At 41.2% G+C, this 22625-nt stretch overlaps 2 protein-coding genes across 7 annotated transcripts in view; one reads left to right on the top strand and one right to left on the bottom strand.

Annotated features, from left to right (window-relative positions):
* Nucleotides 1-4813, bottom strand: part of OFD1 (OFD1 centriole and centriolar satellite protein) — a 69810-nt gene extending 64997 nt beyond the window's left edge. For 4 of the 5 annotated variants that reach the window (XM_075194824.1, XM_075194826.1, XM_075194825.1 and 1 more), the window contains exons 1-2: nt 1221-1875; nt 492-689 (exon numbers count right to left, since the gene is read on the bottom strand). In XM_075194824.1, coding sequence (XP_075050925.1) covers nt 492-689; nt 1221-1340 — 318 coding nt within the window. In that variant the 5' untranslated portion in view covers nt 1341-1875. Of the gene's footprint in view, nt 1-491; nt 690-1220; nt 1876-4716 lie in introns of those variants that run through there. The other variant, XM_075194828.1, reaches the window with a different exon arrangement.
* A 136-nt stretch (nt 4814-4949) lies between these two features.
* On the top strand, nt 4950-20558 carry TRAPPC2 (trafficking protein particle complex subunit 2). Of its 2 annotated transcripts, none has more exons than XM_075194834.1 (5): nt 4950-5055; nt 10535-10648; nt 12244-12392; nt 18516-18597; nt 19615-20558. In XM_075194834.1, the coding sequence occupies exons 2-5, from the start codon at nt 10556-10558 to the stop codon at nt 19711-19713; spliced, it is 423 nt and encodes a 140-aa protein (XP_075050935.1). In that variant the 5' UTR covers nt 4950-5055; nt 10535-10555; the 3' UTR covers nt 19714-20558. The 2 variants fall into 2 exon arrangements, with proteins under 2 accessions (XP_075050935.1, XP_075050936.1); XM_075194835.1 differs by having other exon boundaries at nt 5009-5103.
* The last annotated feature ends 2067 nt before the right edge of the window (nt 20559-22625 follow it).

The raw sequence follows: 22625 nt of genomic DNA, 5'->3' as shown, positions 1-22625 counted from the left end.
GTAGTTCAGGTATGGATTAGATTAAGTGGTTGTAACACCATGCCCGTTGCTTTACACGTAATTTATCTAAAAAACCAACAGCCCAACGCCTTGGGCACTTAAATTAAACTGAGGCTAGCAGGGGTTGCAGAAGGGAGGAGCCAGCAGTAGTTAGTTAACTATTTAAGTGCCAACTATGTGCGCCCTCATGCAACCCCATGGTAGCAGTGTCTCCCAGATTGGATGACTGAGAAATTATATTTTACCAAACCTTTTACCCTGCACATTTTTAGTGCATCCATACTCACCCATACTAAGTATAATAGTTATAGTATTTATACTTGCATCCACACATCTCTCGAAAACTGGAATAACCACCACATCTTATCTACTTTCAAATGTTTTATTGTTCTAATTCTAAATTTAAACTGGCAATGACAGATTGCGCTTGCTAGTATATATACATATTGATTCTCATTCTTGTAAAATGAATAAAGAAAAATCAAACTCACCTTTTCTTTCTCTAATCCGCACTCTGGGTAAAACACAGACAGTGAGTACTCATAGCCACAACTCCTCATGTGATCTGCCACAAGGCTATTGCAGGCCCTGTGTAACAGAGAGTCACCAGACACATCTGTAGACTGCAGCTGCTCTCCGCTAAGTGCACGATGTCTCAGATCTTGGATAAGTTGGTTCCGAAGTTGTGTCTTGTTATAATAAATAATAGAAAATGTTCATATTTACACCATTTAATTATTTCTTAAGCACGTATAAAAGTGAATATATAAGTCTACACTTCCTACATAAGTTGCTATTAACGGAATAGCGATTAAGGAAACTGTGATGTCATCCCACATGAAGAGTTATATGCAGAGGCGGAGATAGAGAGCTGTGCACTATGTATTAATATGCTATTAATGAGGAAGACCATTACTGACGAGTAACTCTCGAAACAGGTGCTGAAAGCCAACAAATTAAGAGGTTAAATTTAACATAATGCATAACGAATTAAAAAGATGTTTTACCGTTTCCAATAAGTGTAATTGTTTAATTAAAAAAAAAAAAAATTCTTATGAATATTCAATTTAATACAGTGTTACATTGAACACAGATGGTGTTTTATTATCTCAGAAGGATTGTTATAATGACTGTAAAAGGAAAATATAAGTACTAAAATAAAACCTTTGTATAAATAGTCTTAAATTGTAAAGAGGCAACAGAATGAAATTAAAAATCACCTTGAGTGAGTCCAGAACACCTTTGTTTTTGAATGTCTGATAAAGTCTTTTACGCAGCTCCTCTTGTGACAATGATTTAAGGTCGCTGTGAGACATTATGCCTTTAAAATATAAAATCATGAAAAAGAGCAAAGTGAAATTAGACAAGAAATAAGCATGAGCAATAATTGCCTAAAGTATTCTACATTGTTGAGCTACTAGAAATTGTGTTGTTATTCAACCACTCTCACACCAAAGCAGTGGCTGGTATCCCTGCTTCCTCCATCTGCAGTAACAATGGGGGTGACTCAATTAGATGCAAGTTGCCGCACACTTTATTTTTACATGTGAAATGTGCCAAGAGTAATTCAATTATAAAAGTCCTGCTGTGATCATCATGTCTGAAACTAAGGTTTAATTTGCCTGCACCCATTGAGTTATCCATCTCCCTATGAGAGGCAGAGCACTAGATGAAAACTGCTCCTCCCTTTTTGAAGTGGTAGATACCCTGGTGAAGGCCCAAATCAGGAATCGGTGACTAAATTTTCAAGCTGCCCTTCCAGACTCTGGAAAGCCATGGCTGGATTCTAAATAGACCCAAGTAGTCTCTGGTCCCATCAACCTCGTTATTCCTTTTGACATCGTGCAGTAGGATGAAAGTGGTAGGGACTATTATTATAATAGATTAGTAAAGCGCCACAGTGTTCTGCAGCGCTGTATAGTAGGGAAGACAGGACATTCATAAAACATGGACATACAAGGTAGAGAAAATAAATGCCACAAAATGTAAGACCCTGTTCATTAGAGAGCTTACATTATAAATGGAAGAGGACAAAGCTGAAACAAGAGTAGCAAATGTGTCTTAGAGTGGAGATTGGGACAGTTGTGAAGGCATGTCTCCGATGAAATTGCCCTAAAGGCAATGAAATGCGTTAGAATATACTTTATACTTTGACTCTTGACGTTTTGAAGTACCCGATACAAGCTGTGATTGTCCATGGATTGCCTCTATATAATCTCTGGTTAATACAACTTTTCCGGTGCTTTAGAAATATATCATCGATCTGAGCACAGAAGGCATAGGGAGAGCTAACAGGAAACCCCTATGAGGAGCCAAAGCAGTGCCGCATACTTCTAACAGTCTGGGATGGTGATTAAAACTTTAGTGCACACGTAGCTGTGGGATACATCCGCCTGCCCCATCCAGATTTTTGGTAAGATAATCAGCGTTTTTGTGGCTCCAATCTCCGGAAGGAACTATTTCTCCACGATAATATACCATCTGCGGCTGTTACATCGATGCACATTTTAGAGATTTATATGGTGTCTGGACTGTAAATACAGAAGCACTTTAATGTACGTTTCAATCTATTGCTTGGTTTCAGGAAGATTATTGTGCAGTCAACATAAAGCGATTGATATCGGCTCCATTTTGAGTAAAAAGGACAGATCATGAGTACACACTATCGATCTTATTGCTACTTCAGGAGATTGAATGATTATTATATGTTGTGTAATCAAATGATCCAAACTGTTATATTTGCAACAGAACAAATTTGTGTACCCAACAAATCATTATATACACATATTCACATGTCATAGGTATATATGCCTAGACATATACTGTTTGCTGAGCATATTATGTTTTTATGATGTTTTATATGTATTTTTGGTATTAATAAATGGTAAAATTATCCGCAGTTCATTGACCTATTTTTGTGGCTTTGAAGACAGTGTTGCCAATCTATATTTTGTTTGGGTAGGAAGCCTGATTGCAGAGAGTCGAGAATGGAGTGAGAGGAGAGAAAGTGAGACAGGTGTTTGTACACAAATCTCTCAAGCAGTTTGGAGGCAACTACCGTATTTCCCCATGTATATGACGCTCCACTGTATAAGACGTACCTGTAAAAATCATGTGAAAAAATTGAGGATAACATTATCCACAGAGTAATTGTGCAGCATGTACAGAGAGGAGAGACGTAGTTCTAACGCTATTGTCAATTCTGCCTTACCCTTAAAGTCTTTTTTCTTCTGTCCATTCTGATCCTGATGCTGGAAAGTCGCTTACCGTCCTCTTCGCGATGACCGGAAAACGCCAAATGCAGAAACCGGAAGTGTGCGTTCCAACTGAGGTGCACGCACCACATCCGGTCATCATGAAGGGGATGGTAAGCGACCTTCCAGCATCAGGATCAGAATGGACAGAAGAAAGAAGACTTTACCGGACAGAGGAATCATTTGACAGGGTAAGAGCTGTATAAGACGCACCCAGTTTTTAGGCCCAAAATTTTGGGGAAAAAGGTGCATCTTATACATGGGGAAATACGGTATATAGCAATTCAAATATGTCACGTTCCATATGCACAATCAGAGCCCCATTTAAAAAGAAAGTGCTTTTTATACAAGTTTGAACAGAGCCTTGCAGGGTAAGGGTTCTATTTTTAGAATCAGGATGCAATTTGTTTACCCAAACATGGAATGCAAACCTAACAATAGTTACACTTATCTGTGATATCCTAAAACTTGCTGTGATTTCCTGTATCTTATTTTGGACACAGAGGACATCTGACAGCAAGTCTAATTACCCCTTCCTTTCCCTTAAGGGGTGTTGGACACTCACATCAAAAGGTCTAATTAACATGGGTCCTTTCTTTAGACAGTTGCAGAATACACATTTCCTCCAAAGAAAAGAATTCCCCAAGTAAAGTTGCAAAACCCCTAACAAGGCATTTCCTTACACCAAGATACACAAAAGACTTCCTAAACAAAGGCTTATTATATCAGATATACCTCAGAATAATGCATTTCCTCTAGCAAAGTTAAGACAAAACAAATTTCTTCCCCTGGTCTCAGAAATAAAGATATTACCCTTACCAAAATATAGACAATATCAAAAATAAGTGCATTTGCAATTATATAACTAAGCGCCCAGCGCCATTTCCTTTAAATCAATTTATACCATAGGTGATCCAGTCACACACCCAAAGTAAAAATGCAGTTTTCAGTGGAATTTCATAAGTTATACATTATTACAAAATATTACTTAACTAGGGCCAGGCTACTCATCTCATCCAACAAGCTCTCAGATGTCTGCCACAGTCAGATGATGCGGTCTTTGCTACAGGCAGCAGCGTACCAGATAACTGCAGACAATAGGGGGGATCCACTGGATCGGATGGAAAGCCAGACCTTGGGTATTTATTATTCTTTGATAATGTATAACTTATGAAATTCTACCAAAAACTAAATCTTCTGTACCTTTAATATACATGTGCTACAATTAGCAGATGTCACAAAGCATGCACCACGAGACCCTTTGATAAAGAGGTGGAATAGATGACTAGAAAGAGAGAACAGAACCTGGAATGTTAACAACTACTCATGTATATATGTTCAAGAAGCTCTCACACAGCCAAGTCCCCAGTTCCACAAATGATGTATGATAGAGAATGGCATTTTCACACACTATATGTTGTACAGTAGGTGTGATACGTGCACCATTATTACAGACACTCACCACACCTGGGTACAGAGCAGCGCCTCCAGTGCCAACTGCCACTTGTGTACACACACAACACATAACCGCCGGGATTGCTGCTGCTGCTGCTTACAGGACAACCAATCACACGTACAGCCAGGAAGCAGCCCACCAATCATATACGCTATGTCTGCCTCCTACCGTAACCAAGGGTGTTCTTCCGCGGTTCAAGCCTCGCTCAGTAATACCCAGTGTTACAATGTTCCTTTTAAATAAAGTATTGTTTTACAGCGGACGCTGAACTATACGTCATTTTGTGGCGACTACCTGTCCTATTGCGGATGTTATTACGAGACAACTGGATAACTGAGGGAAAAGGTCAGTGGGGGGCGACGTTATGGGATGTGATTGGAAAATGCTCTTTGGGTAGGAGAACAAGGATTTCTGGCAAGAAAAAAATATGTTCAGCAGTGATTTCTTGTACTGTGGGTGTAATCGGGATATGTGGTTATTTTTTACTAGGGTTACTGAATACACTGCAGTTTCACATTATATATATATATATATATATATATATATATATATATATATATATATATATATATATACACACACACACACACACACACACCTGCATACATACATCTCACTTTCATCTGTGCATTAACACGTTCGGGGTATTTAATAACATTGCAGACAAAGGTGCTGTGACTCACAGTAGCCAAACAGATAATAGCTGTCCTTTTTCTAATCCAATTAGAAAATGAAAGCAAAAGTCAGTTTGGTTTCTTTAGGATACAGGATATTAAAAAATAATCAACATTTTGGCCTGACAAACCATTTAGCTTTCTCAACCATCAAATCCACCTCTTGCCCCCGTTTGGGTGTCAAATACTGCAAAACAGTTACTTGAACCTATTACTTTGTATCCTATTAATTCCATTACACCAGGAGTCTGATTATGTATAAGTAATATATCTTGAAGGGGTTGACCACTTTAAGATTAGGGATGTGCACCGGCCACTTTTGGTGTCTCGTGTTTTGTGTTTTGTGTTCGGATTTGCTTGATGTTTTGGGTTCGGATTTGTTTCGCAAAACACCTGTCGAAAGGTTTTGGTTCGGATTTAAGGTTTTGGATTCGGATTTATTTTGAAAAAAGCATAAAAAGTTCCAAAATCAAGGTTTTGGGCTAATTTTCACTCCTATGCTATTATTAACCTCAATAACATTCAATAACAATCATTTCCACTAATTTCCAGTCTATTCTGAACACCCTCACACCTCACAATATTGTTTTTAGTCCAAAACGTTTCACCGAGGTAGCTTTCTGGACTGCATAGTGGAGTGGTCCCGGTACCCAATTTGGTACCGGGGCCACAATATATCACCCTCAACTGGTCTGAATTCCACCAAAAAAGTATCTGGACTGCGTAGTGGAGTGGCCCCGCAGCCACAATATAATAATAAAACCCTCAACTGGTCTGAATTCCAGGGAACAGATGGCGGACACCGGATGGACGTCTAAAACCAACATAGCAGTTAAGGGCGCAGTTACTCTTTTTTGTGACTGCACAAACAATTAATGTAGTAATAGAAATGACAGGGGTTTTTTTTGTTTTAAATATAGAAAGAAAGAAGGTAGTACTAGATATGGCAGTTATTCGAATCCCCAGGAGAGTCTAAGTGGGGTGAGCCACAGAGAGATTATTTCCCTCAATTTCTCTAACAGGTTGTCAGTGTTGTGCCTCTTCTTAAAACCTGTGATACATAACTACACACACTCGGCAAAGCTTTTACAAATTATCTGCGGCACAGGAGAGTACCACTGGACTGTACTTTAATAGCAGTACCTATTATTTTTGGGTACAGCAACAGTGAATGATCGTAGTTAGACTTTTAAATAGCAGTACAAGCTAGATTTTTTTAAAATTTTGTAATATTTTTTTCCAATAATTTTTGGAATTTTTTTTATTTTTTTTATAAATTTAAATTTGTTTTTTTAGAACTTTTGGATAACTTGGTAATAACAATGCCCTTAGCAGAACAGACCACAGGACACAGGAAATACAGAAAGAAAGAAGGAAGGAAGGTAGCAATAGAAATGGCAGTTCCTCTTTTTTGGAACTGCACAAACAGTGATGAAAATGAAGGTGGAGCTGGTGGCATGTCACGGTCCTCTTCAGAGGACAATCTCCTGACCAGCAGGTCTTTGCACCGCTGTAGACTTGTGTCTGTCGGAAACAGAGACACAACATACGCTTTAAACCGAGGATCGAGAACGGTGGGCAGAATGTATTCCTCTGACTTTAAAAGACTGACCACCCTCGGATCCTTCATCCACAAGAGCTACATGCTTGGTGGAATCGCAATGGTGTACCAGCTCCTCCCTCACTTTCTCCAGCTGCTTCTGCAAAAGCCTGACCAGGGGAATCACCTGACTCAAGCTGGCAGTGTCGGAACTGACTTCTCGTGTGGCAAGTTCAAATGGCTGCAGAACCTTGCACAACACGGAAATCATTCTCCAGTGCGCTTGACTCGGGCGCATCCCCACTCCTTTGCCTATGTCGTAGGTGGCTGTGTAGGCTTGAATGGCCTTTTGATGCTCCTCCATCCTCTGCAGCATATAGAGGGTGGAGTTCTAGCACGTCACTACCTCTTGTTAATTTAGATTGCAAGGCTTGTAATTACTTTGAAGATAAAAAAAGCAGGCTGCACAGACTGTGGAGCTAGAAAGTGAAATTGAATGGACCACGTTACTTTGGTGGCTATCTATGCCCCCCCTGCCCTACACTTGTAGTTGAATATAAAAAAAGCAGCCTGCATAGACTGTAGAACTAGAAATTCAAATATACAAAGAAATGGACAAAGGCAGTTTGGTATCTGTCTGCATCAGATCCCCTCTCCACTAGGAGTAAAATAGAAAACTATTCAGCCGTTATATAGTCTAGAATATAAATAGAAATTGAAAAAAGGCAATTTGGTATCTGTCTGCATCATAATCATCAACATCCTCCTCAGTGCCAGCTACATCAATATCCTCCTCCCGGTGTACAACATTCACACCTTCATTAGCCAAATCTGTAACTGGACTGTGGGTGATCCTTCCAGCATATGCAGAGGGCGTGCTGCAAATGGTGGAAGGGAGCCACCTCTTCCCGTACAGTGATGGGAAGGTCAGTCTTCGTAACCACCAACACCCTTGGACTCGCCTTGGGGATTTGTGATAATTTCTCTTTAGAAGGCAGAGTTGTTTGCTGTGTTGTTGCTGACAGCATAACTCTCTTCAATTTTTTGTAGGGGGGTGGGGGAGGGAGGAGGGCTTAGTTCCTTGGGTGAAGCTGAACCACTAGTCATGAACACGGGCCAGGGCCTAATCCGTTCCTTGCCACTGCGTGTCGTAAATGGCATATTGGCAACTTTTACGTTTCTCCTCAGATGATTTTAAGTTTCTCTTTTTGCTACTTTTACTGAACTTGGGCTTTTTGGATTTTACATGCCCTGTACTAGGAGATTGGGCATCGGGCTTGCCAGACGACGTTGATGGCATTTCATCGTCTATGTCATGACTAGTGGCAGCAGCTTCAGCATTAGGAGGAAGTGGGTCTTGATCTTTCCCTACTTTATCCTCCAAATTTTTGTTCTGCATTATATGTAGCACAAGAGAGTGTACCCCGAAGCCACACACACTCGGCAAAGCCTTTAAAAATTATATGCGGCACAGGAGAGTACCACTGGACTGGAGTTATACAGCAGTACCACTGGACTTATACTGCAGAATGAGTGAACTTTGTAATATAGCAGTACCACTGGACTTATACTGCAGAATCAGTGAAATTTGTAATATGGCAGTAACAACAATGGACTTCTACTGCAGAATGAGTGAACTTTGTAATATAGCAGTACCACTGGACTTATACTGCAGAATGAGTGAACTTTGTAATATTGCAGTACCAATGGACTTATACTGCAGAATGAGTGAACTTTGTAATATAGCAGTACCAATGGACTTATACTGCAGGATTGTTTTGGGATATTTTTTTTTTTTTTATAATTATTTTTTGTTATTTTTTTTTATAACTTTTTGAAATTTTTTATAATTTGGGAATAATGGGGAAATAACAATGCCCTTAGAAGGACAGAGCACAGGACACAGCACCACTGGACTGAGCAGAACACACAGCACAGCACAGAACTGAACAGCATGAGATATAGCAGGACAGAGGACCACCTAACACACCCTCCCTCTACCCTGATCAATGCCCGAGTGAAGATGGCGGCGACTAGCGGGGAATTTATAGGATCCGAGTATCGCGAGATCCGACAGCGGGATTATGACTCGGAGCCTCGGTTTCAGTTTTGCAATTGGCGGGAATACCTGGATCTGTCTCGGATCCGCAACGTTCGGGTAGGCTCGGATTTCAGAAATCCGAGTGCGCTCATCTCTATTTAAGATGCCTTTAATCTGTTGCTTTATGTGCCCTCCTGCAACTTTGGCTTAATACATTGCTTTGTCTTTCTGGCTTTCATCTGTTTTTTCATCCATATATTTATATATACGAGTCATAGTTGTTTAATTTAGTTGCTCTTGAGCATTGTACGCCTCTGCTGTGCGCTGGACACAATTAGAGCTTTGTGTTTTATAAACAACTAATGATTTAAAGACAGGACTGAAAAAGCACACGGCGGTGTTAGAAGAAGAAAGCAATGTTTTTAATAAAACCTGCTGGAGGGCATTTACAAGCCAATAAAATTAAAGCCATTAAAGTAAAAAACCTTTAACATTTTAAGTAGTGAAAACTGGGAATGTCCAAGCGACTGACAATAAAGACATACATTTTAGTCTTCCTTATCTTTTTAGCCTTTCTATACATTTTTTTTTTTTTTGTAGCTTATCATTGTCTTTTATTTACATGGAGCCATGAAAAATCTGCAGGGCCGTACATGACTTTTACAGCAATATAAAATAAACAGACAGCAACTATCTATTACACCTTACATAGTACATGAACAACAAAATAGTACAAAGATCAGACTTACTGGTTAAACAGATTACGCACAGATAACTTGGTAATACAGATCAAGTTATTTATGGGACAGTGAGTAACGGAACAGTGAGTGATGGTAATGTCTAATGTGAAGTAGGCTTGTGTTCAAGAAGACAGGGCTTGGAAAGCAGGCCTAGAGGTACAGAGAGTGATGGAATAGTAGAAAGAGGACCCTGCTCGTGAGAGCTTACAACCAGTAGAAATAGAAACAGCAAATACAGTAGAAAGCTGTTTTTGCCTGCCCGGAGTTTCTGAAGTATTGGTACTTTGTGTTTATTGTTCTGTACTGTTTCACTCTTTATAGTCTACTGTTTGTACTGTGTACGGCGCTGCGGAAACCTTGTGGCGCCTAACAAATAAACAATAATAATAATGACCAAAAGGCAAGAGGACGACACAAATAGGGTGGTACCGTTTGGGGGAGTGATGATGATAGCCAAGGCAAAGGAGTTCGGAGGGCTGAGAGGCTTGAATAAAGAAGTGAGTTTTAAGGGCACGCTTGAAGCACTGGAGAGTAGAGGCTAACCTGATAGGGGGTGGAAGATAATTTCACAGGTGGGGATTGGCCTGAGTAAAGTTTGAGGTTAGAGGTGTAGGGGGGATTGGTTGAGAGCTTTGTAGAGAGGGTGAGGCATTTAAATATAATTCCGTAGGCCACGGGGAGTGACTGGCAGAGAGAGAGCGTGTCGGGAAGGCGTGATGCCTCACCTATTAACTTTTAATCTGTTATAGTAGCTTTGAGTAAGTTGGAAATCCTGTAAGCAAATATTGTTATAAATCATATGCAGTGATCATGTCCATTTATGTCTTAGATATTTGTACGTTTGAAGACCATGTCGGGTAGTTTCTATTTTGTCGTTGTGGGACATCATGACAATCCTGTGTTTGAGATGGAATTTCTGCCTCCAGGAAAAACTGAATCTAAGGTACAGACACAGATATTTGTTTGCTTTTTTTTTATTGTTAATGACTGCTATCTATAATATAAAAGCCTAGTGGCGTGTGTCTGTGTGTGGGAAAAAAACAAACAAGCTGCAGCGCCACCTGCTGGGCGGAGTTATACACCGACCTACTAAATTCTTAGCATTATCTAATATATAAAAGAAAAAAATATTTTCTCAGAAAGGGCTCATTCAATTGACCTGAAATTTGGTATATTGACATTATTTGACAAAAAAATTAAAATAGTGAAGTCAGTTAACTTCCATCATCCCCCCTTCCCCCCCGTGGGAGGGGGGTAGTAAAGGCTAAATTTACGAGTTAAGGGCTCAAACTCATTTTCGTGAGGTAATTTTACCTCATGAACACACATTAAAAAGGGCGCTTGCGTCGGGAAGTAACGCTCTTCCCCTGAGGAGGCCTGGGTTATGGCTCAATTGCATGACAAGAACCTTTTTAAGACCTTAAGTAGCTTGATTTGACTAGAATGCATGAGTATCATGCACGGGTTAACTTGTTTGTATAATATGTGATTCTTGAATAACTATCTCTAGTCTGATAATCCTGCTACTTAGCCAGACCCAAATGATTTCTTCTAGCTTCATTGGGGCTATTACTACGGTCAGACTGTGACTGACTGCACACACAGGCCAACAGCGGTTACTTTCCGATTGCATTTACCATTATGCCCGAGAATAATATAACTGATTTTAGTTGTATTAATTTCAAACTTGTTTTGGGCTCCCATAAACTGCATTGTCGGGCCAATTGGCTGATATTGTGGTGTGTGCCCAGCTTAATAATTTTCTTTACAGATATGGAATGTTTTATCTGGTAAACTGTTCTTTAGAAAACCTGCTCATAGATGTCATGCTTACAGACATAATCACCACATGTCTCCTCCCATAGTCACTTTGAGGAGCACTAATGAATAGTTTCATGAGGGAAGGATGCCAAGGTAACTTTGTGGAAAGACCAGTGTCATTTGTAAATGTAATTTACCATATTTGATGCTGCATATTACAAAAGAAAAATGTATCCAGAAATCCCTCACTCATTCCAAATTATAGATCCCGTGTCTGTACTTGCACTTAGGACAGATTCAATTCGGCGTGAGATGCCGCCAGACATCCCCCCGCCTATTACAGTAAGGAATCTCCGCTCATTTTTCTGTGCACCTCTATGGCAAGCGAAGATTTCATGCCAAACATTGCCTCGATATGTCTAAGCGGGCTGTTCCCAAGACACATTGCAATGAATTGAAACTCCCCCTAACAGTTGCTGTACCAAGTCACACTGCTATTTTATTAAAGCCAGTGTTGGTTCAGAATGTCTGCTGACCAAACACCTTCATTTTGCAGGGAACGGAAAGCAAATTTTAACTATAATAAGTGTTCCTATACTTTGACAGAATTTAGGTGAAACATTCTGTGTATTTTCCTTTTGTATTATTAAATTTGTCAGCATGTCTGTTGTATGTTGGAATAGTATCATTGTGTTTCATATATCTCTATATTGGGGTAAATGCTTGATTTTTTTTTTTTTTTTTTCCCCTTACATTATGTCTCTCTTTCACCAATAGGATGATCACCGTCATCTGAACCAGTTCATAGCTCATGCGGCACTGGACCTGGTGGATGAGAATATGTGGTTGTCAGGCAACATGTACCTCAAGACGGTTGACAAATTTAATGAATGGTTTGTGTCTGCTTTTGTAACGGCTGGACATATCCTTTTTAAAGGTTGTGGAATATAAGGGAGCTGGACCTTTTGTCATAATTAAACTTTCCATTTAGATAAACATGTTGCATGTAACACAGACTACATATAACAGCTTGTAGGGATAACTCATTTCTCCTTCATCCGGTCTGGGGGACACTGCTTACCATGGGTTGTGGAGGGGAGCTTGGGAGTTGGCATCGAACTAGTTAATTTAGTACTGCTGGCAAACCCCTCCCCTCTACAAACCCCCTGCCTCTTCCTGTCCAGTTTTTTTTTTTAGGTGCCCTGGAGTTGGGCAGCCTTATTTTTTACTGCTTAGTTTAATGTTTAAAAATTTATTTTTTTCCTTTTACTTTTTTACTTTTTTAGGTGGCAGCGCTGGAGTGTGTTCTAATATAGAGAACACACTCACAGCTTGGCAGCGCAGGCATTCCCCTGTCAGCAGAGAGCCAGCGGTTCTCACTGACAGGGGCTGAAGACAAGGTGCCTGATTGAAGGGAGTGACAAGCGGTCTCATGGACCGCTGCACTCCCATAGCCTCCCCGATAACCGGTGCTGCCATTACAGGCATAGAGCGCTGGTTATCGGGTAATGAAGATGGTGGCGGCCATCTTGGATTTCGGCAGAAGCGCCGAGGAGAAGGGGCTAAACCAAGATTCCCCCCTCAGTCATAGGAGGGGGGCGTCGGATACCTTCCGCTGCGGAGACCTCTGTCCTAGAGGTCTCCACCACTCTGCCACTATTATGATAGTTCTTTTGAAGAAGAAGGAGAAGACATGGAAAAAAGAACTACAGGAAGGGGGAGCTAATACATAGAGTTCCACCCTTCCTTCAGAGAGAGAGATGGTCCTTCCCAGGTCTTTTGGCGCCAGCACAAGCCCGGGAAAAGGAACAGAGCGGAGGAGAAAGCACAGACTGCTGTCAGATCTGCTCCCCAGGGTGGCCTTTGGCTAAGTATCACCTTTATTTACACACATATCTGATGTGGTTATACTGGGCTAGCAGGTTTACTATTATAGCCTCCTACTAGCCATTGATATTTATGGTGTTTACTATTTCAAGTACAACTTTTAGAATATATCACTTGTTTACTTGGTATTGCTCTGTTTTTCATTGCTTATTTACTCTCTCTCTATATTAACTATCTATCTGTATATTCAGCTAGATTTTTTTATTACTCTGTGTGCTTGGTGTGCCTTCCTTTATAAATATGACAGATAAGGGAAAGGGCCCTATGCCAAAATATTTCACATGTTCAAAATGTAATGTTAAATTACCTAGTGCTCAGAGGGACCCGTTGGCGCTCTGCACGACATGCGAAGCAGAGGCTTCCACTGCACAGATACCGCAGGTTTCAGTCCCACCGTCGGTGGAACCGGCCTGGGTTACCTCCCTTACGCAGTCGGTTAGCTCTTTAGCTCAAATGGTCCTTCAGTCTAACCAGTTGCTGACTACTGTGGCAACTTCTGTGGCTAGTAATGCAAGTTTACAGTCAGACCCCCCGGCTTCCTCAGGTTCTAGTGCTTTGAGTTTGCCGGGACCATCCTCATTACAGACTGACCCAGCCCTGGTTGCTACAGAACCGGCATGGTCTACAGCTTTTATCAGAGCGCTGAATAAGCTTAACCAGCTACTTGACCCCTCTAGTACCCCGCCTGCTAAAAGAAAGAGGCCTAGATATGTTAATCCCCTATTGACCCTCTCAGATTCTGAGGAGGAGTCTGAAGAAGAAGGGGAAATTTATTTGGACACTGACCAAGGTCATTCCTCTGAGCAGGGAGAAGTGTCTAAGGGCCAATTTGTAAACGATTTGGTTTTAGCGGTAAGACAGGCGTTGGATCTCCCGGAACCGGAAGATGTAACCCCCAGAGACAGAAGTCTCTTTAAAAAGGCCAAGAGGAAGGCCAGCCGTTTTCCTCCCTCCGCGGAACTTAGAGATATCGCTGAAGGGGCATGGAAACATCCCGATAAGATTTTCTATCCCCAAGAGGTTCTCTTCCCTGTATCCCTTACAGGAAGAAGAAGTGGCTCGCTGGGAAAGTATTCCCAAGGTGGACATTCCCATTGCTCACTTAGCAAAACATACTTTACTCCCAGCCCCGGGTTCAGCGTCCCTGCCGGACGCCAATGACCGCAAGGTTGAATCACAGCTCAAATCCATATTTGCGGCTGCGGGTTCTGCCTTTAGACCCACATTTGCCTCGGCCTGGGTGGCTAGAGCCATGGAGGCATGGGCAGACCAGCTAGCTGAGGCCTTACAGGACTCCGAATTTCTTTCCCTAGCCTTACACCTAAAGGAGGCCTCGGGGTATATTTATGAAGCAGCCCAGAACTCAGCGGCAGTCTCCTCTTCCATTCAGGCGGCCTCCATTTCAGCCAGAAGGACGCTTTGGTGGAAATCCTGGGAAGGTGATGCGGAATCGAAAAGGTCCGTTGAAATTATCCCCTTCTCGGCTGCAGGTTTGTTCGGCCCGGAATTAGATACCCTTATTTCCCAGGCCACGGGGGGCAAGAGCACGTCCTTGCCAGTCTATGCTAGCAGGAGCTGCGCCCCGAGGGGTAGCTCCTTTCGTCAGCCCTTTCGTGGGGCCTCTCCCCATAGGGGACAGCCCTTTAGAGGCAGGCAATCCAATTCCAGAGGCTCCTCTACCAGAGGGAGGTCCTCGTTTGCATCTAAACGCCAGGCCCCTAAATCTCAGGAGAAGCCTGCGTCCTGACGACCATCCTGTATTGCAGGGGGTGCCTGTGGGGGGACGTCTGTCTCTGTTTTACGAACAGTGGGCAGCGTCTTCCCAAGATCCTTGGATTCTGGGAATTATTTCAGAGGGGTACAAAATAGACCTTTCAGGCCCGGCTCCACGCCGTTACTTCCAGGCCCCTCTTTCCCGAAATCCAGTAAAAAGACAGGCTATACAGGATTGTGTAGCTTCTCTTCTAGCTCAGAGGGTCATCGCCAAGGTTCCAGATTGCCAGATAGGAACAGGGTTTTATTCCAACCTATTCCTAGTCCCGAAGCCGGACGGCTCCTTTCGCCCTATCTTAAATCTAAAGGGCCTCAATGTTCACTTAAGGGTGGACAAGTTTCGGATGGAATCTCTAAGGTTAGTGATAAACGGCCTAGAGAAAGATCAGTTCATAGCGTCCATAGATATAAAGGACGCGTATCTCCATATTCCCATTTGGATCCACCATCAGTCCCTTCTCAGATTTTCGGTGGGATCAGTTCACTATCCGTTTCGGACCCTCCCCTTTGGCCTATCAACAGCGCCAAGGGTCTTCACAAAGATTATTTCAGTGATGGCAGCATGTCTTCACCTGCAGGGTGTTCAGGTTGTTCCTTATTGGACGACCAGCTAATCAAGGCTTCCTCAGAGAGTTGCCTAAGCTATCACCTATCCCTCACCCAAGCGGTTCTCGAGGGCCACGGATGGCTGATAAATTTAAGGAAATCCCAGTTGGTTCCGTGTCAGCGCATGGTGTTCCTGGGACTCATCATGGACACCAGCAAACAAAGGATATTTCTCCCAGTAGAGAAGATCACCTCTATTCAGAAGGTAACCTCCCAGGTTCTGTCTTCTCCCAGACCCTCAATGCTCTTGTGCATGAGGCTACTGGGAAAGATGGTGGCCTCCTTCGAGACCATTCCCTTCGGTCGAGCTCATTCTCGATGTTTCCAGTGGGACCTATTGTCGAAGTGGTCAGGTTCACACCTACGCCTAGATCTTCAAAAGATTTCTCTATCCAAGAGGGCGAGAACATCTCTTCAGTGGTGGATGTGCCAGGATCACTTGAATGTGGGCAGATCCTTCGCACCTTGGTCGTGGATCATAGCCACGACGGACGCCAGCCTCAAAGGTTGGGGGGCGGTGGTCCTGCACCTCCGGCTCCAGGGATGTTGGTCGGTTCAGGAGTCGGCTCTCCCAATAAATGTATTGGAATTGAAGGCCATTCTTCTAGCCCTTCAGGGAGCACAATCCCTTCTTCAGGGCCACCCAGTCCGTATCCAGTCCGACAATGCCACGGCTGTGGCATATGTCAACAGACAAGGAGGAACCAGGAGCGCAGCGGCGATGGATATCGCAGCCCAAATATTGGTTTGGGCAGAGCTATATGTTCCGGCAATATCAGCAGTTTTCATTCCAGGAATAGAAAACTGGAAGGCGGACTATCTAAGTCGAAACCAGATGATGCCGGGGGAGTGGTCACTTCACCCGGAAGTCTTCCAATCTCTGGTTCACAGGTGGGGTCTTCCAGACATAGACCTCATGGCTTCCAGACACAACAAAAAGGTCCACAGGTTCTGCGCAAGGGTAAGAGATCCCCTAGCGGCGGCAGTGGACGTCCTGACGATGTCATGGGAATTCAGGATGGGATATCTGTTTCCTCCGATCCCCATGCTTCCTCGCGTCCTCAGACGAGTTCGACAGGGTTCCCTACCAGTAATTCTGGTAGCCCTTCTGGCCACGGCGTGTGTGGTTCGCAGAAATAATATTTATGGCGGAAGGTCCGGGATTCCACCTTCCGTATCGTCACGACCTTCTTCTTTAAGGTCCATTCCATCACCAGAATTTACATCAGCTCAATTTAACGGCATGGCTGTTGAAGCCAGCCTTTGGAGGGCTAGAGTGTTTTCTTCCAGTGTAATTCAAACGTTGATGCGAGCTAGGAAACCAGTGTCATCTCGCATCTATCACCGGATTTGGAAGGCATATATTAGATGGTGTGAAAGTAGGACATACCACTCGTCCTCCTTTCGCCTCGCTCGCTTGTTAGCTTTCCTTCAGCATGGCTTAGAAGCAGGCCTTAGATTAGGCTCCTTAAAGGTTCAGGTTTCAGCCCTTTCGATATTTTTCCATACGAAGTTGGCTGACTTACCAGACATTAGGACTTTTTTCCAAGGAGTTCTCCATATACAGCCTCCTTATGTCCCTCCTACAGCTCCATGGGATCTCAATCTGGTTCTGAACATGCTCAAGGGACCCCCCTTCGAGCCTTTGAACAAGGCGGATTTGAAGTGTTTGACCTGGAAGGTCCTTTTTCTTCTGGCCATTGCCTCTGCTCGCAGAGTTTCTGAATTAGGAGCCCTGTCCTGTCGGGAACCTTATTTGGTGTTCCACGAGGACAGAGCGGTGTTAAGAACCCTTCCTTCCTTTGTGCCAAAGGTAGTTTCGGCTTTTCATCTAAACCAGGAAATAATTGTTCCGGTTTTCTCATCCACTTCTCATATGGATCAGCAATCGATGAAAAAGTTGGATGTGGTTCGAGCTCTCCACATTTATGTTAAAAGAACTTCCCAGATTAGACGGACTGACTCACTGTTTTTTCTTTATGACGCTAATAAGAGAGGCTGGCCAGCCTCAAAACAATCCATCGCCGTCTACCATCAGGCAAGCTTATATTAATGCTAGCCGTGCTGTGCCGGAGAGACTTACGGCCCATTCCACCAGATCGGTGGGGGCCTCGTGGGCAGCAAGGAATGGAGCTTCTGCGGACCAGCTTTGCAGGGCAGCCACCTGGTCCTCTGTCCACACCTTTACCAAATTTTACCAGTTTAATATATTTGCCTCTGCGGATGCAAATTTTGCTCGTAGTGCTTTACGAGCAGGGCTTTCAGAGTAGTCCCACCCTTAGGGGGCTGCTTTAGAACGTCCCCATGGTAAGCAGTGTCCCCCAGACTGGATGAAGGAGAAAAGAGGATTTATGTACTTACGTTAAATCCGTTTCTCTGATTCCGTCTGGGGGACACTGCGATCCCTCCCTTCTGTTTTTCTTCTGTGTGTTCTTGTGTGACTGCCCTTTTTTATCTTGGGCTTGTTAAAACTAACTGGACAGGAAGAGACAGGGGGTTTGTAGAGGGGAGGGGTTTGCCAGCAGTACTAAATTAACTAGTTAGGTGCCAACTCCCAAGCTCCCCTACACAACCCATGGTAAGCAGTGTCCCCCAGACGGAATCAGAGAAACGGATTTAACGTAAGTACATAAATCCTCTTTTTCCAGACAAGCCTAGTGAAGTTGAACCTTGTGGTTGATATGAGATGTTCTAAAACCTATATTGACATCTAATGCCCATGTGCACATAAGTATATTTCCTTTAGTCTATCATTTTCCTTAGCTTTTATTTTTTTTACATATGAGGTTTATCATGCTGCATGATGTACGACAAGAAGATGGCATAAAAAATTTCTTCAACGAAGCATACGACTTGTACATCAAGGTATGATCTAACTTGTGTACCCTGTATGTACCATTACATTGTATAGGAGATTTCTGTAGTTACTACCATTGTATTATCCTATAGTATTTCAGTGACAAAACAGACAGTATGGTAGCTTTAGGATACCAACTATGAAACTTCCTCAAGGAACACTAGCTTTAATATCAATAGAACCATTGAAGAGTGTCAGGTCAATTGTAGCTGTACGATGTTAGTGAACTGGTCACTCATAAGTTTCCCCAGCATTTCATGTCAAACACTTTTTTATTGTACTATATGAAGTAGGTCTGTAAGCTAGAATTTCTTTTTATATGAACCAGGATAGGTGTACTGTATCTAAATTATTTATTGACCGAAAAATGAGTTTTCGGTAATCTTACGACTCTGAAATACAAGAACACCTAGATTCACCATTGAGCAAATATTGTAAATCAATCATTTAGGAACATGCTATTAAACTGTTGACTTATTCAGTTGATTCCATTATACCATATTCTCCTTTTTATATGGTTATCTTGAGCACATTCCAAATTAGGATGGGTGACCTAAAGATGGTCTTTAAAGGGAACACTAAATATGAAATGTGAGGGGTTTTATATAAAATTGTATTTACAAAATTACATGTACAAAGTTGAAAAAGTCATAGATAAATTGTGAAAAACATCAGCAGGACACTTTGCTGAGCCTAAAATGGCTTAGAAGTTGACAATTTTGTGATGCAGATAGTTATATTCAATGCAATTCTTAATCGCTTGCTCATATCTCTAATATCTCCAAATGTATAATAATTATTTTCTTATTGGCTCAACTTGTATTTCACAGTTAGTGGTCCTTTACTCTACATTTAAAACATTCTGTGCAGTTAAATTGGTGTAATTACCACTCTTCCCTCTATCCAGTTTACGTATGATCTTTATGACCAGTCATTTTGTAAATAATGCTGGTACTTCGACTCCTAACATTATGTAATGAGATTTTGTATTTCTAAATCTGTTTTTTTTTTTTTTTTTTTTACAGTTTGCTATGAATCCATTTTATGAAGCAAATTCTCCAATACGATCAACTGCATTTGATCGCAAAATACAGTTCCTTGGCAAGAAGCATCTGCTAAGCTGAATAAGGATGTAAATTATAAAGTGCTCACGGTAACTTTCCAGGTGTGGTAGTCTGCGCCAACATGGGCCACACTGCACATCCTTTGGGAGCTACAAACCTATTGTTCTAAACTTGTACTATACAACTTTTAATGGGATGGCTTGTCAGCAGGTGAATCTGTTACAACTCTATGAAGATCAGGGAATTGTCAGGCAGAGAGGAGGAATTTGTTTCCCATTATAAATGTAAAACTATTAATATAGGTCTACTTTGTCATTCAAAGCAATCTAAATGAGGCTCCAAAGAAAGTACAGAAGCTAGTCACAATGATTATATATGTGTATATGATATATATATATCTAAGAAACCGAAGCTTTCCAGTTACACTGCAGTGTTGGTGGTGTAGCTAGCCCCATACCAACATCATATCTGTTAATTCAAGTTTTTTCGTTATAAAGTACTGACCGCTCTATTGTATTTTGTAATATTTATTTAACATTGTTTATATTATGTGAAATATGTCTCTAATCCTATAGAAATGTTAACTTGATTCATAAAATAAAATTAATGAAGTTTAGATAAAGTAGTTCTTTATGTGCAACAGTCAGTATCATTATACCGTGAGATACACATAAAGCAATTTTTGCTGTGTATATTTTATGGTTACGATTTATTACAATTGACACTATCAATCCTGAATTTTAAGCAATATCATAACATGCTATTCAGAAGTAATTTTTGGTGTCCTTACTCGCAGTTCTTATATTGAAAACGTGTGTTTGAGCAACATGAAGGAAGTACTACCACAGTCCAAGCCTTATCAGTGTGTATTTATTATTGCATTAATACAGTTTTGTCTTTTTTTTTTTTTTTTTTTTTTTAAAAAACCTTTATTTGCATTTAGGTAGTATGTAATATTCCATTTTCAAGTAAATATAGTAGGTGCACACCTTGACTTAACAAGGATCGATTATATTTATAGGTAATATTTATGTTTTCCATAAATCAAATTGGCCTTAAATATAGATAACCACCCAAAATAAAAAAAGTTTAAAATAAGAGGTATTTTAAAAGAAGTAATGACTTCGACTAATGATTAGTCCTATTATAGAAACACATATGTTCCTAGTAAACACAAACACTGGAAGCAGCGTCTAGACCACAGGTCACTGTAGAGAACAAAACTCTTTAATCCACTAAATCACTAAAACTGGTGGTAAAATATAAGAACAGAAATAAATATCGCTGAGAAATTTAGAGACAACAAGAAATTACAGATCAGGATCCTAAGTCTTAGTAAATCAATACAATTAAAGGATAAGATAGACATTTAGTATATATTTTCAAAATTATGAATCTACAGTAATACAATATATTCTTTACTTCAAGAACATAGGAATTAGGACTATTATTGGAACAAGTGAAGATCTTATATTGAGTGGTCTTTTACCTTTCACTACTAATAATCACTGTTCACTGAACACTATTAGATTATATTTCACTGTTTTTAATTGATATTTCAATGTAAGTTTATTTATTTTTTAATTATTAAGAATAACTATATTGTGACACAAAGTGAACTTTGTTCTTCTCAATTCATTTGTATCTATTAGTTCAGTAGTAGCACCCTTATAGATTAAATATACAGAATTAATGTTATATAAGAGTAACTACAGTCCTGATCCATATAATATGTGTCTTTTTCTTTTCTTCTTGCAGTGATAGTGTCATTTTTTTTTATGGTTTTCATTCAGCAGACTTGCCTAAATGTGTCTGGTAAAAATTAGCAACCTCCCGTGTTGCACAAAGTTTGGTAGGCCCACTTGGACAGGGGTGGCTCATTGCACAACAGTCTCACCATCCTTTCGTCTGGATGCAGAGTTTGGTTCTGGTGGTATGAGAGGGCTCCAGTGCTGCGTCGTGGGGTAGAGTGACCCGGAGCCGCTGATGTTGTTTCTGTGGTCACTGGCATTAGTTACTGCTTCAGCAGGGTTTGAATTCCGTGTCAGCATGACTTGGAACATAGCATCGTTATGTGTGAGTATACAGCAGTGATGGCTAACCTGTGAAACTACAAGCCCCAGCATGCTTTGCCAGTAGATAACTAACTGATAGCTGGCAAAGCATGCTGGGGCTTGTAGTTTCACAACACCTGGGGTGTCACAGGTTAGCCATCACTGGTATACAGACTGCAGCATGGACCAAGAACCCACCCCAAAGAAGCCTATAGACACCTAGTCTAGGTAAGCCCCTAGCTAGGGGTATTTCTGCATATTATGGATTACAATTAGGAAGAAATTCTTACACATTCACAATTTTCAGTACTCTTCTAGAGAGGAAGAACAACAGTAAAACTCATAACTAAATATGTGGAGCCTGTGATAAGGATTTGCCTAAATATTATAAAGTACATAGTGATTAATGAAATCCTAAATAAAGAAATCAAACAATTGGTAAAGAGACAAATTAATGTCAAAAGATTGAATAGAATATACCATTTCAGAAGGAGGAAATCAGTAGGCAGGACTTGTTCCCAAAGATTGATATTGCAATAGTTCGTCTATTAGCTAAAGCTTGAGAAGATTGGGGAGAGGGGGTATATATGAATAGAAAGCAAAATGCTTCAGAAACTTCATGTATCTTCAATAACAGTGGTTAAAGTAGGAATAGTGATGGTCTCAGTATCCTGTGCATCTAGAATTTGGATGGATAATTTAATACGTTATGCAAAAGCAGGTAACCTGGATATCATGAAGAACGGTATTGATTTATTGTGTGAAGCATCCTTGAATGCAATTACGTCTTCAGCTAGAAGCATAGCCTTAAAAGTAGTAGTCGGGAGAGAGATTTGGCTGCACCCTTGGACAGGAGACCATCAATCAAAAAATATAGTTAACTACACTTCCCTTCTTAGGTGATCTTTGCTTTGGCAA

Source organism: Mixophyes fleayi, chromosome 2 (genome assembly GCF_038048845.1).
Source record: "Mixophyes fleayi isolate aMixFle1 chromosome 2, aMixFle1.hap1, whole genome shotgun sequence".
Lineage (NCBI taxonomy): Eukaryota > Metazoa > Chordata > Amphibia > Anura > Limnodynastidae > Mixophyes > Mixophyes fleayi.
This window is presented reverse-complemented; position numbering and strand designations above follow the sequence as displayed.

What these genes read in the sequence shown, in the direction of transcription:
- TRAPPC2 (XM_075194834.1), top strand. Translation starts at nt 10,556, where the DNA reads ATGTCGGGTAGTTTCTATTTTGTCGTTGTGGGACATCATGACAATCCT. An exon ending in CAGGAAAAACTGAATCTAAG is followed by an intron (nt 10,649 to 12,243) that starts GTACAGACACAG and finishes TTTCACCAATAG; the next exon opens with GATGATCACCGTCATCTGAA. An exon ending in TTTGTAACGGCTGGACATAT is followed by an intron (nt 12,393 to 18,515) that starts CCTTTTTAAAGG and finishes TTTTTTACATAT; the next exon opens with GAGGTTTATCATGCTGCATG.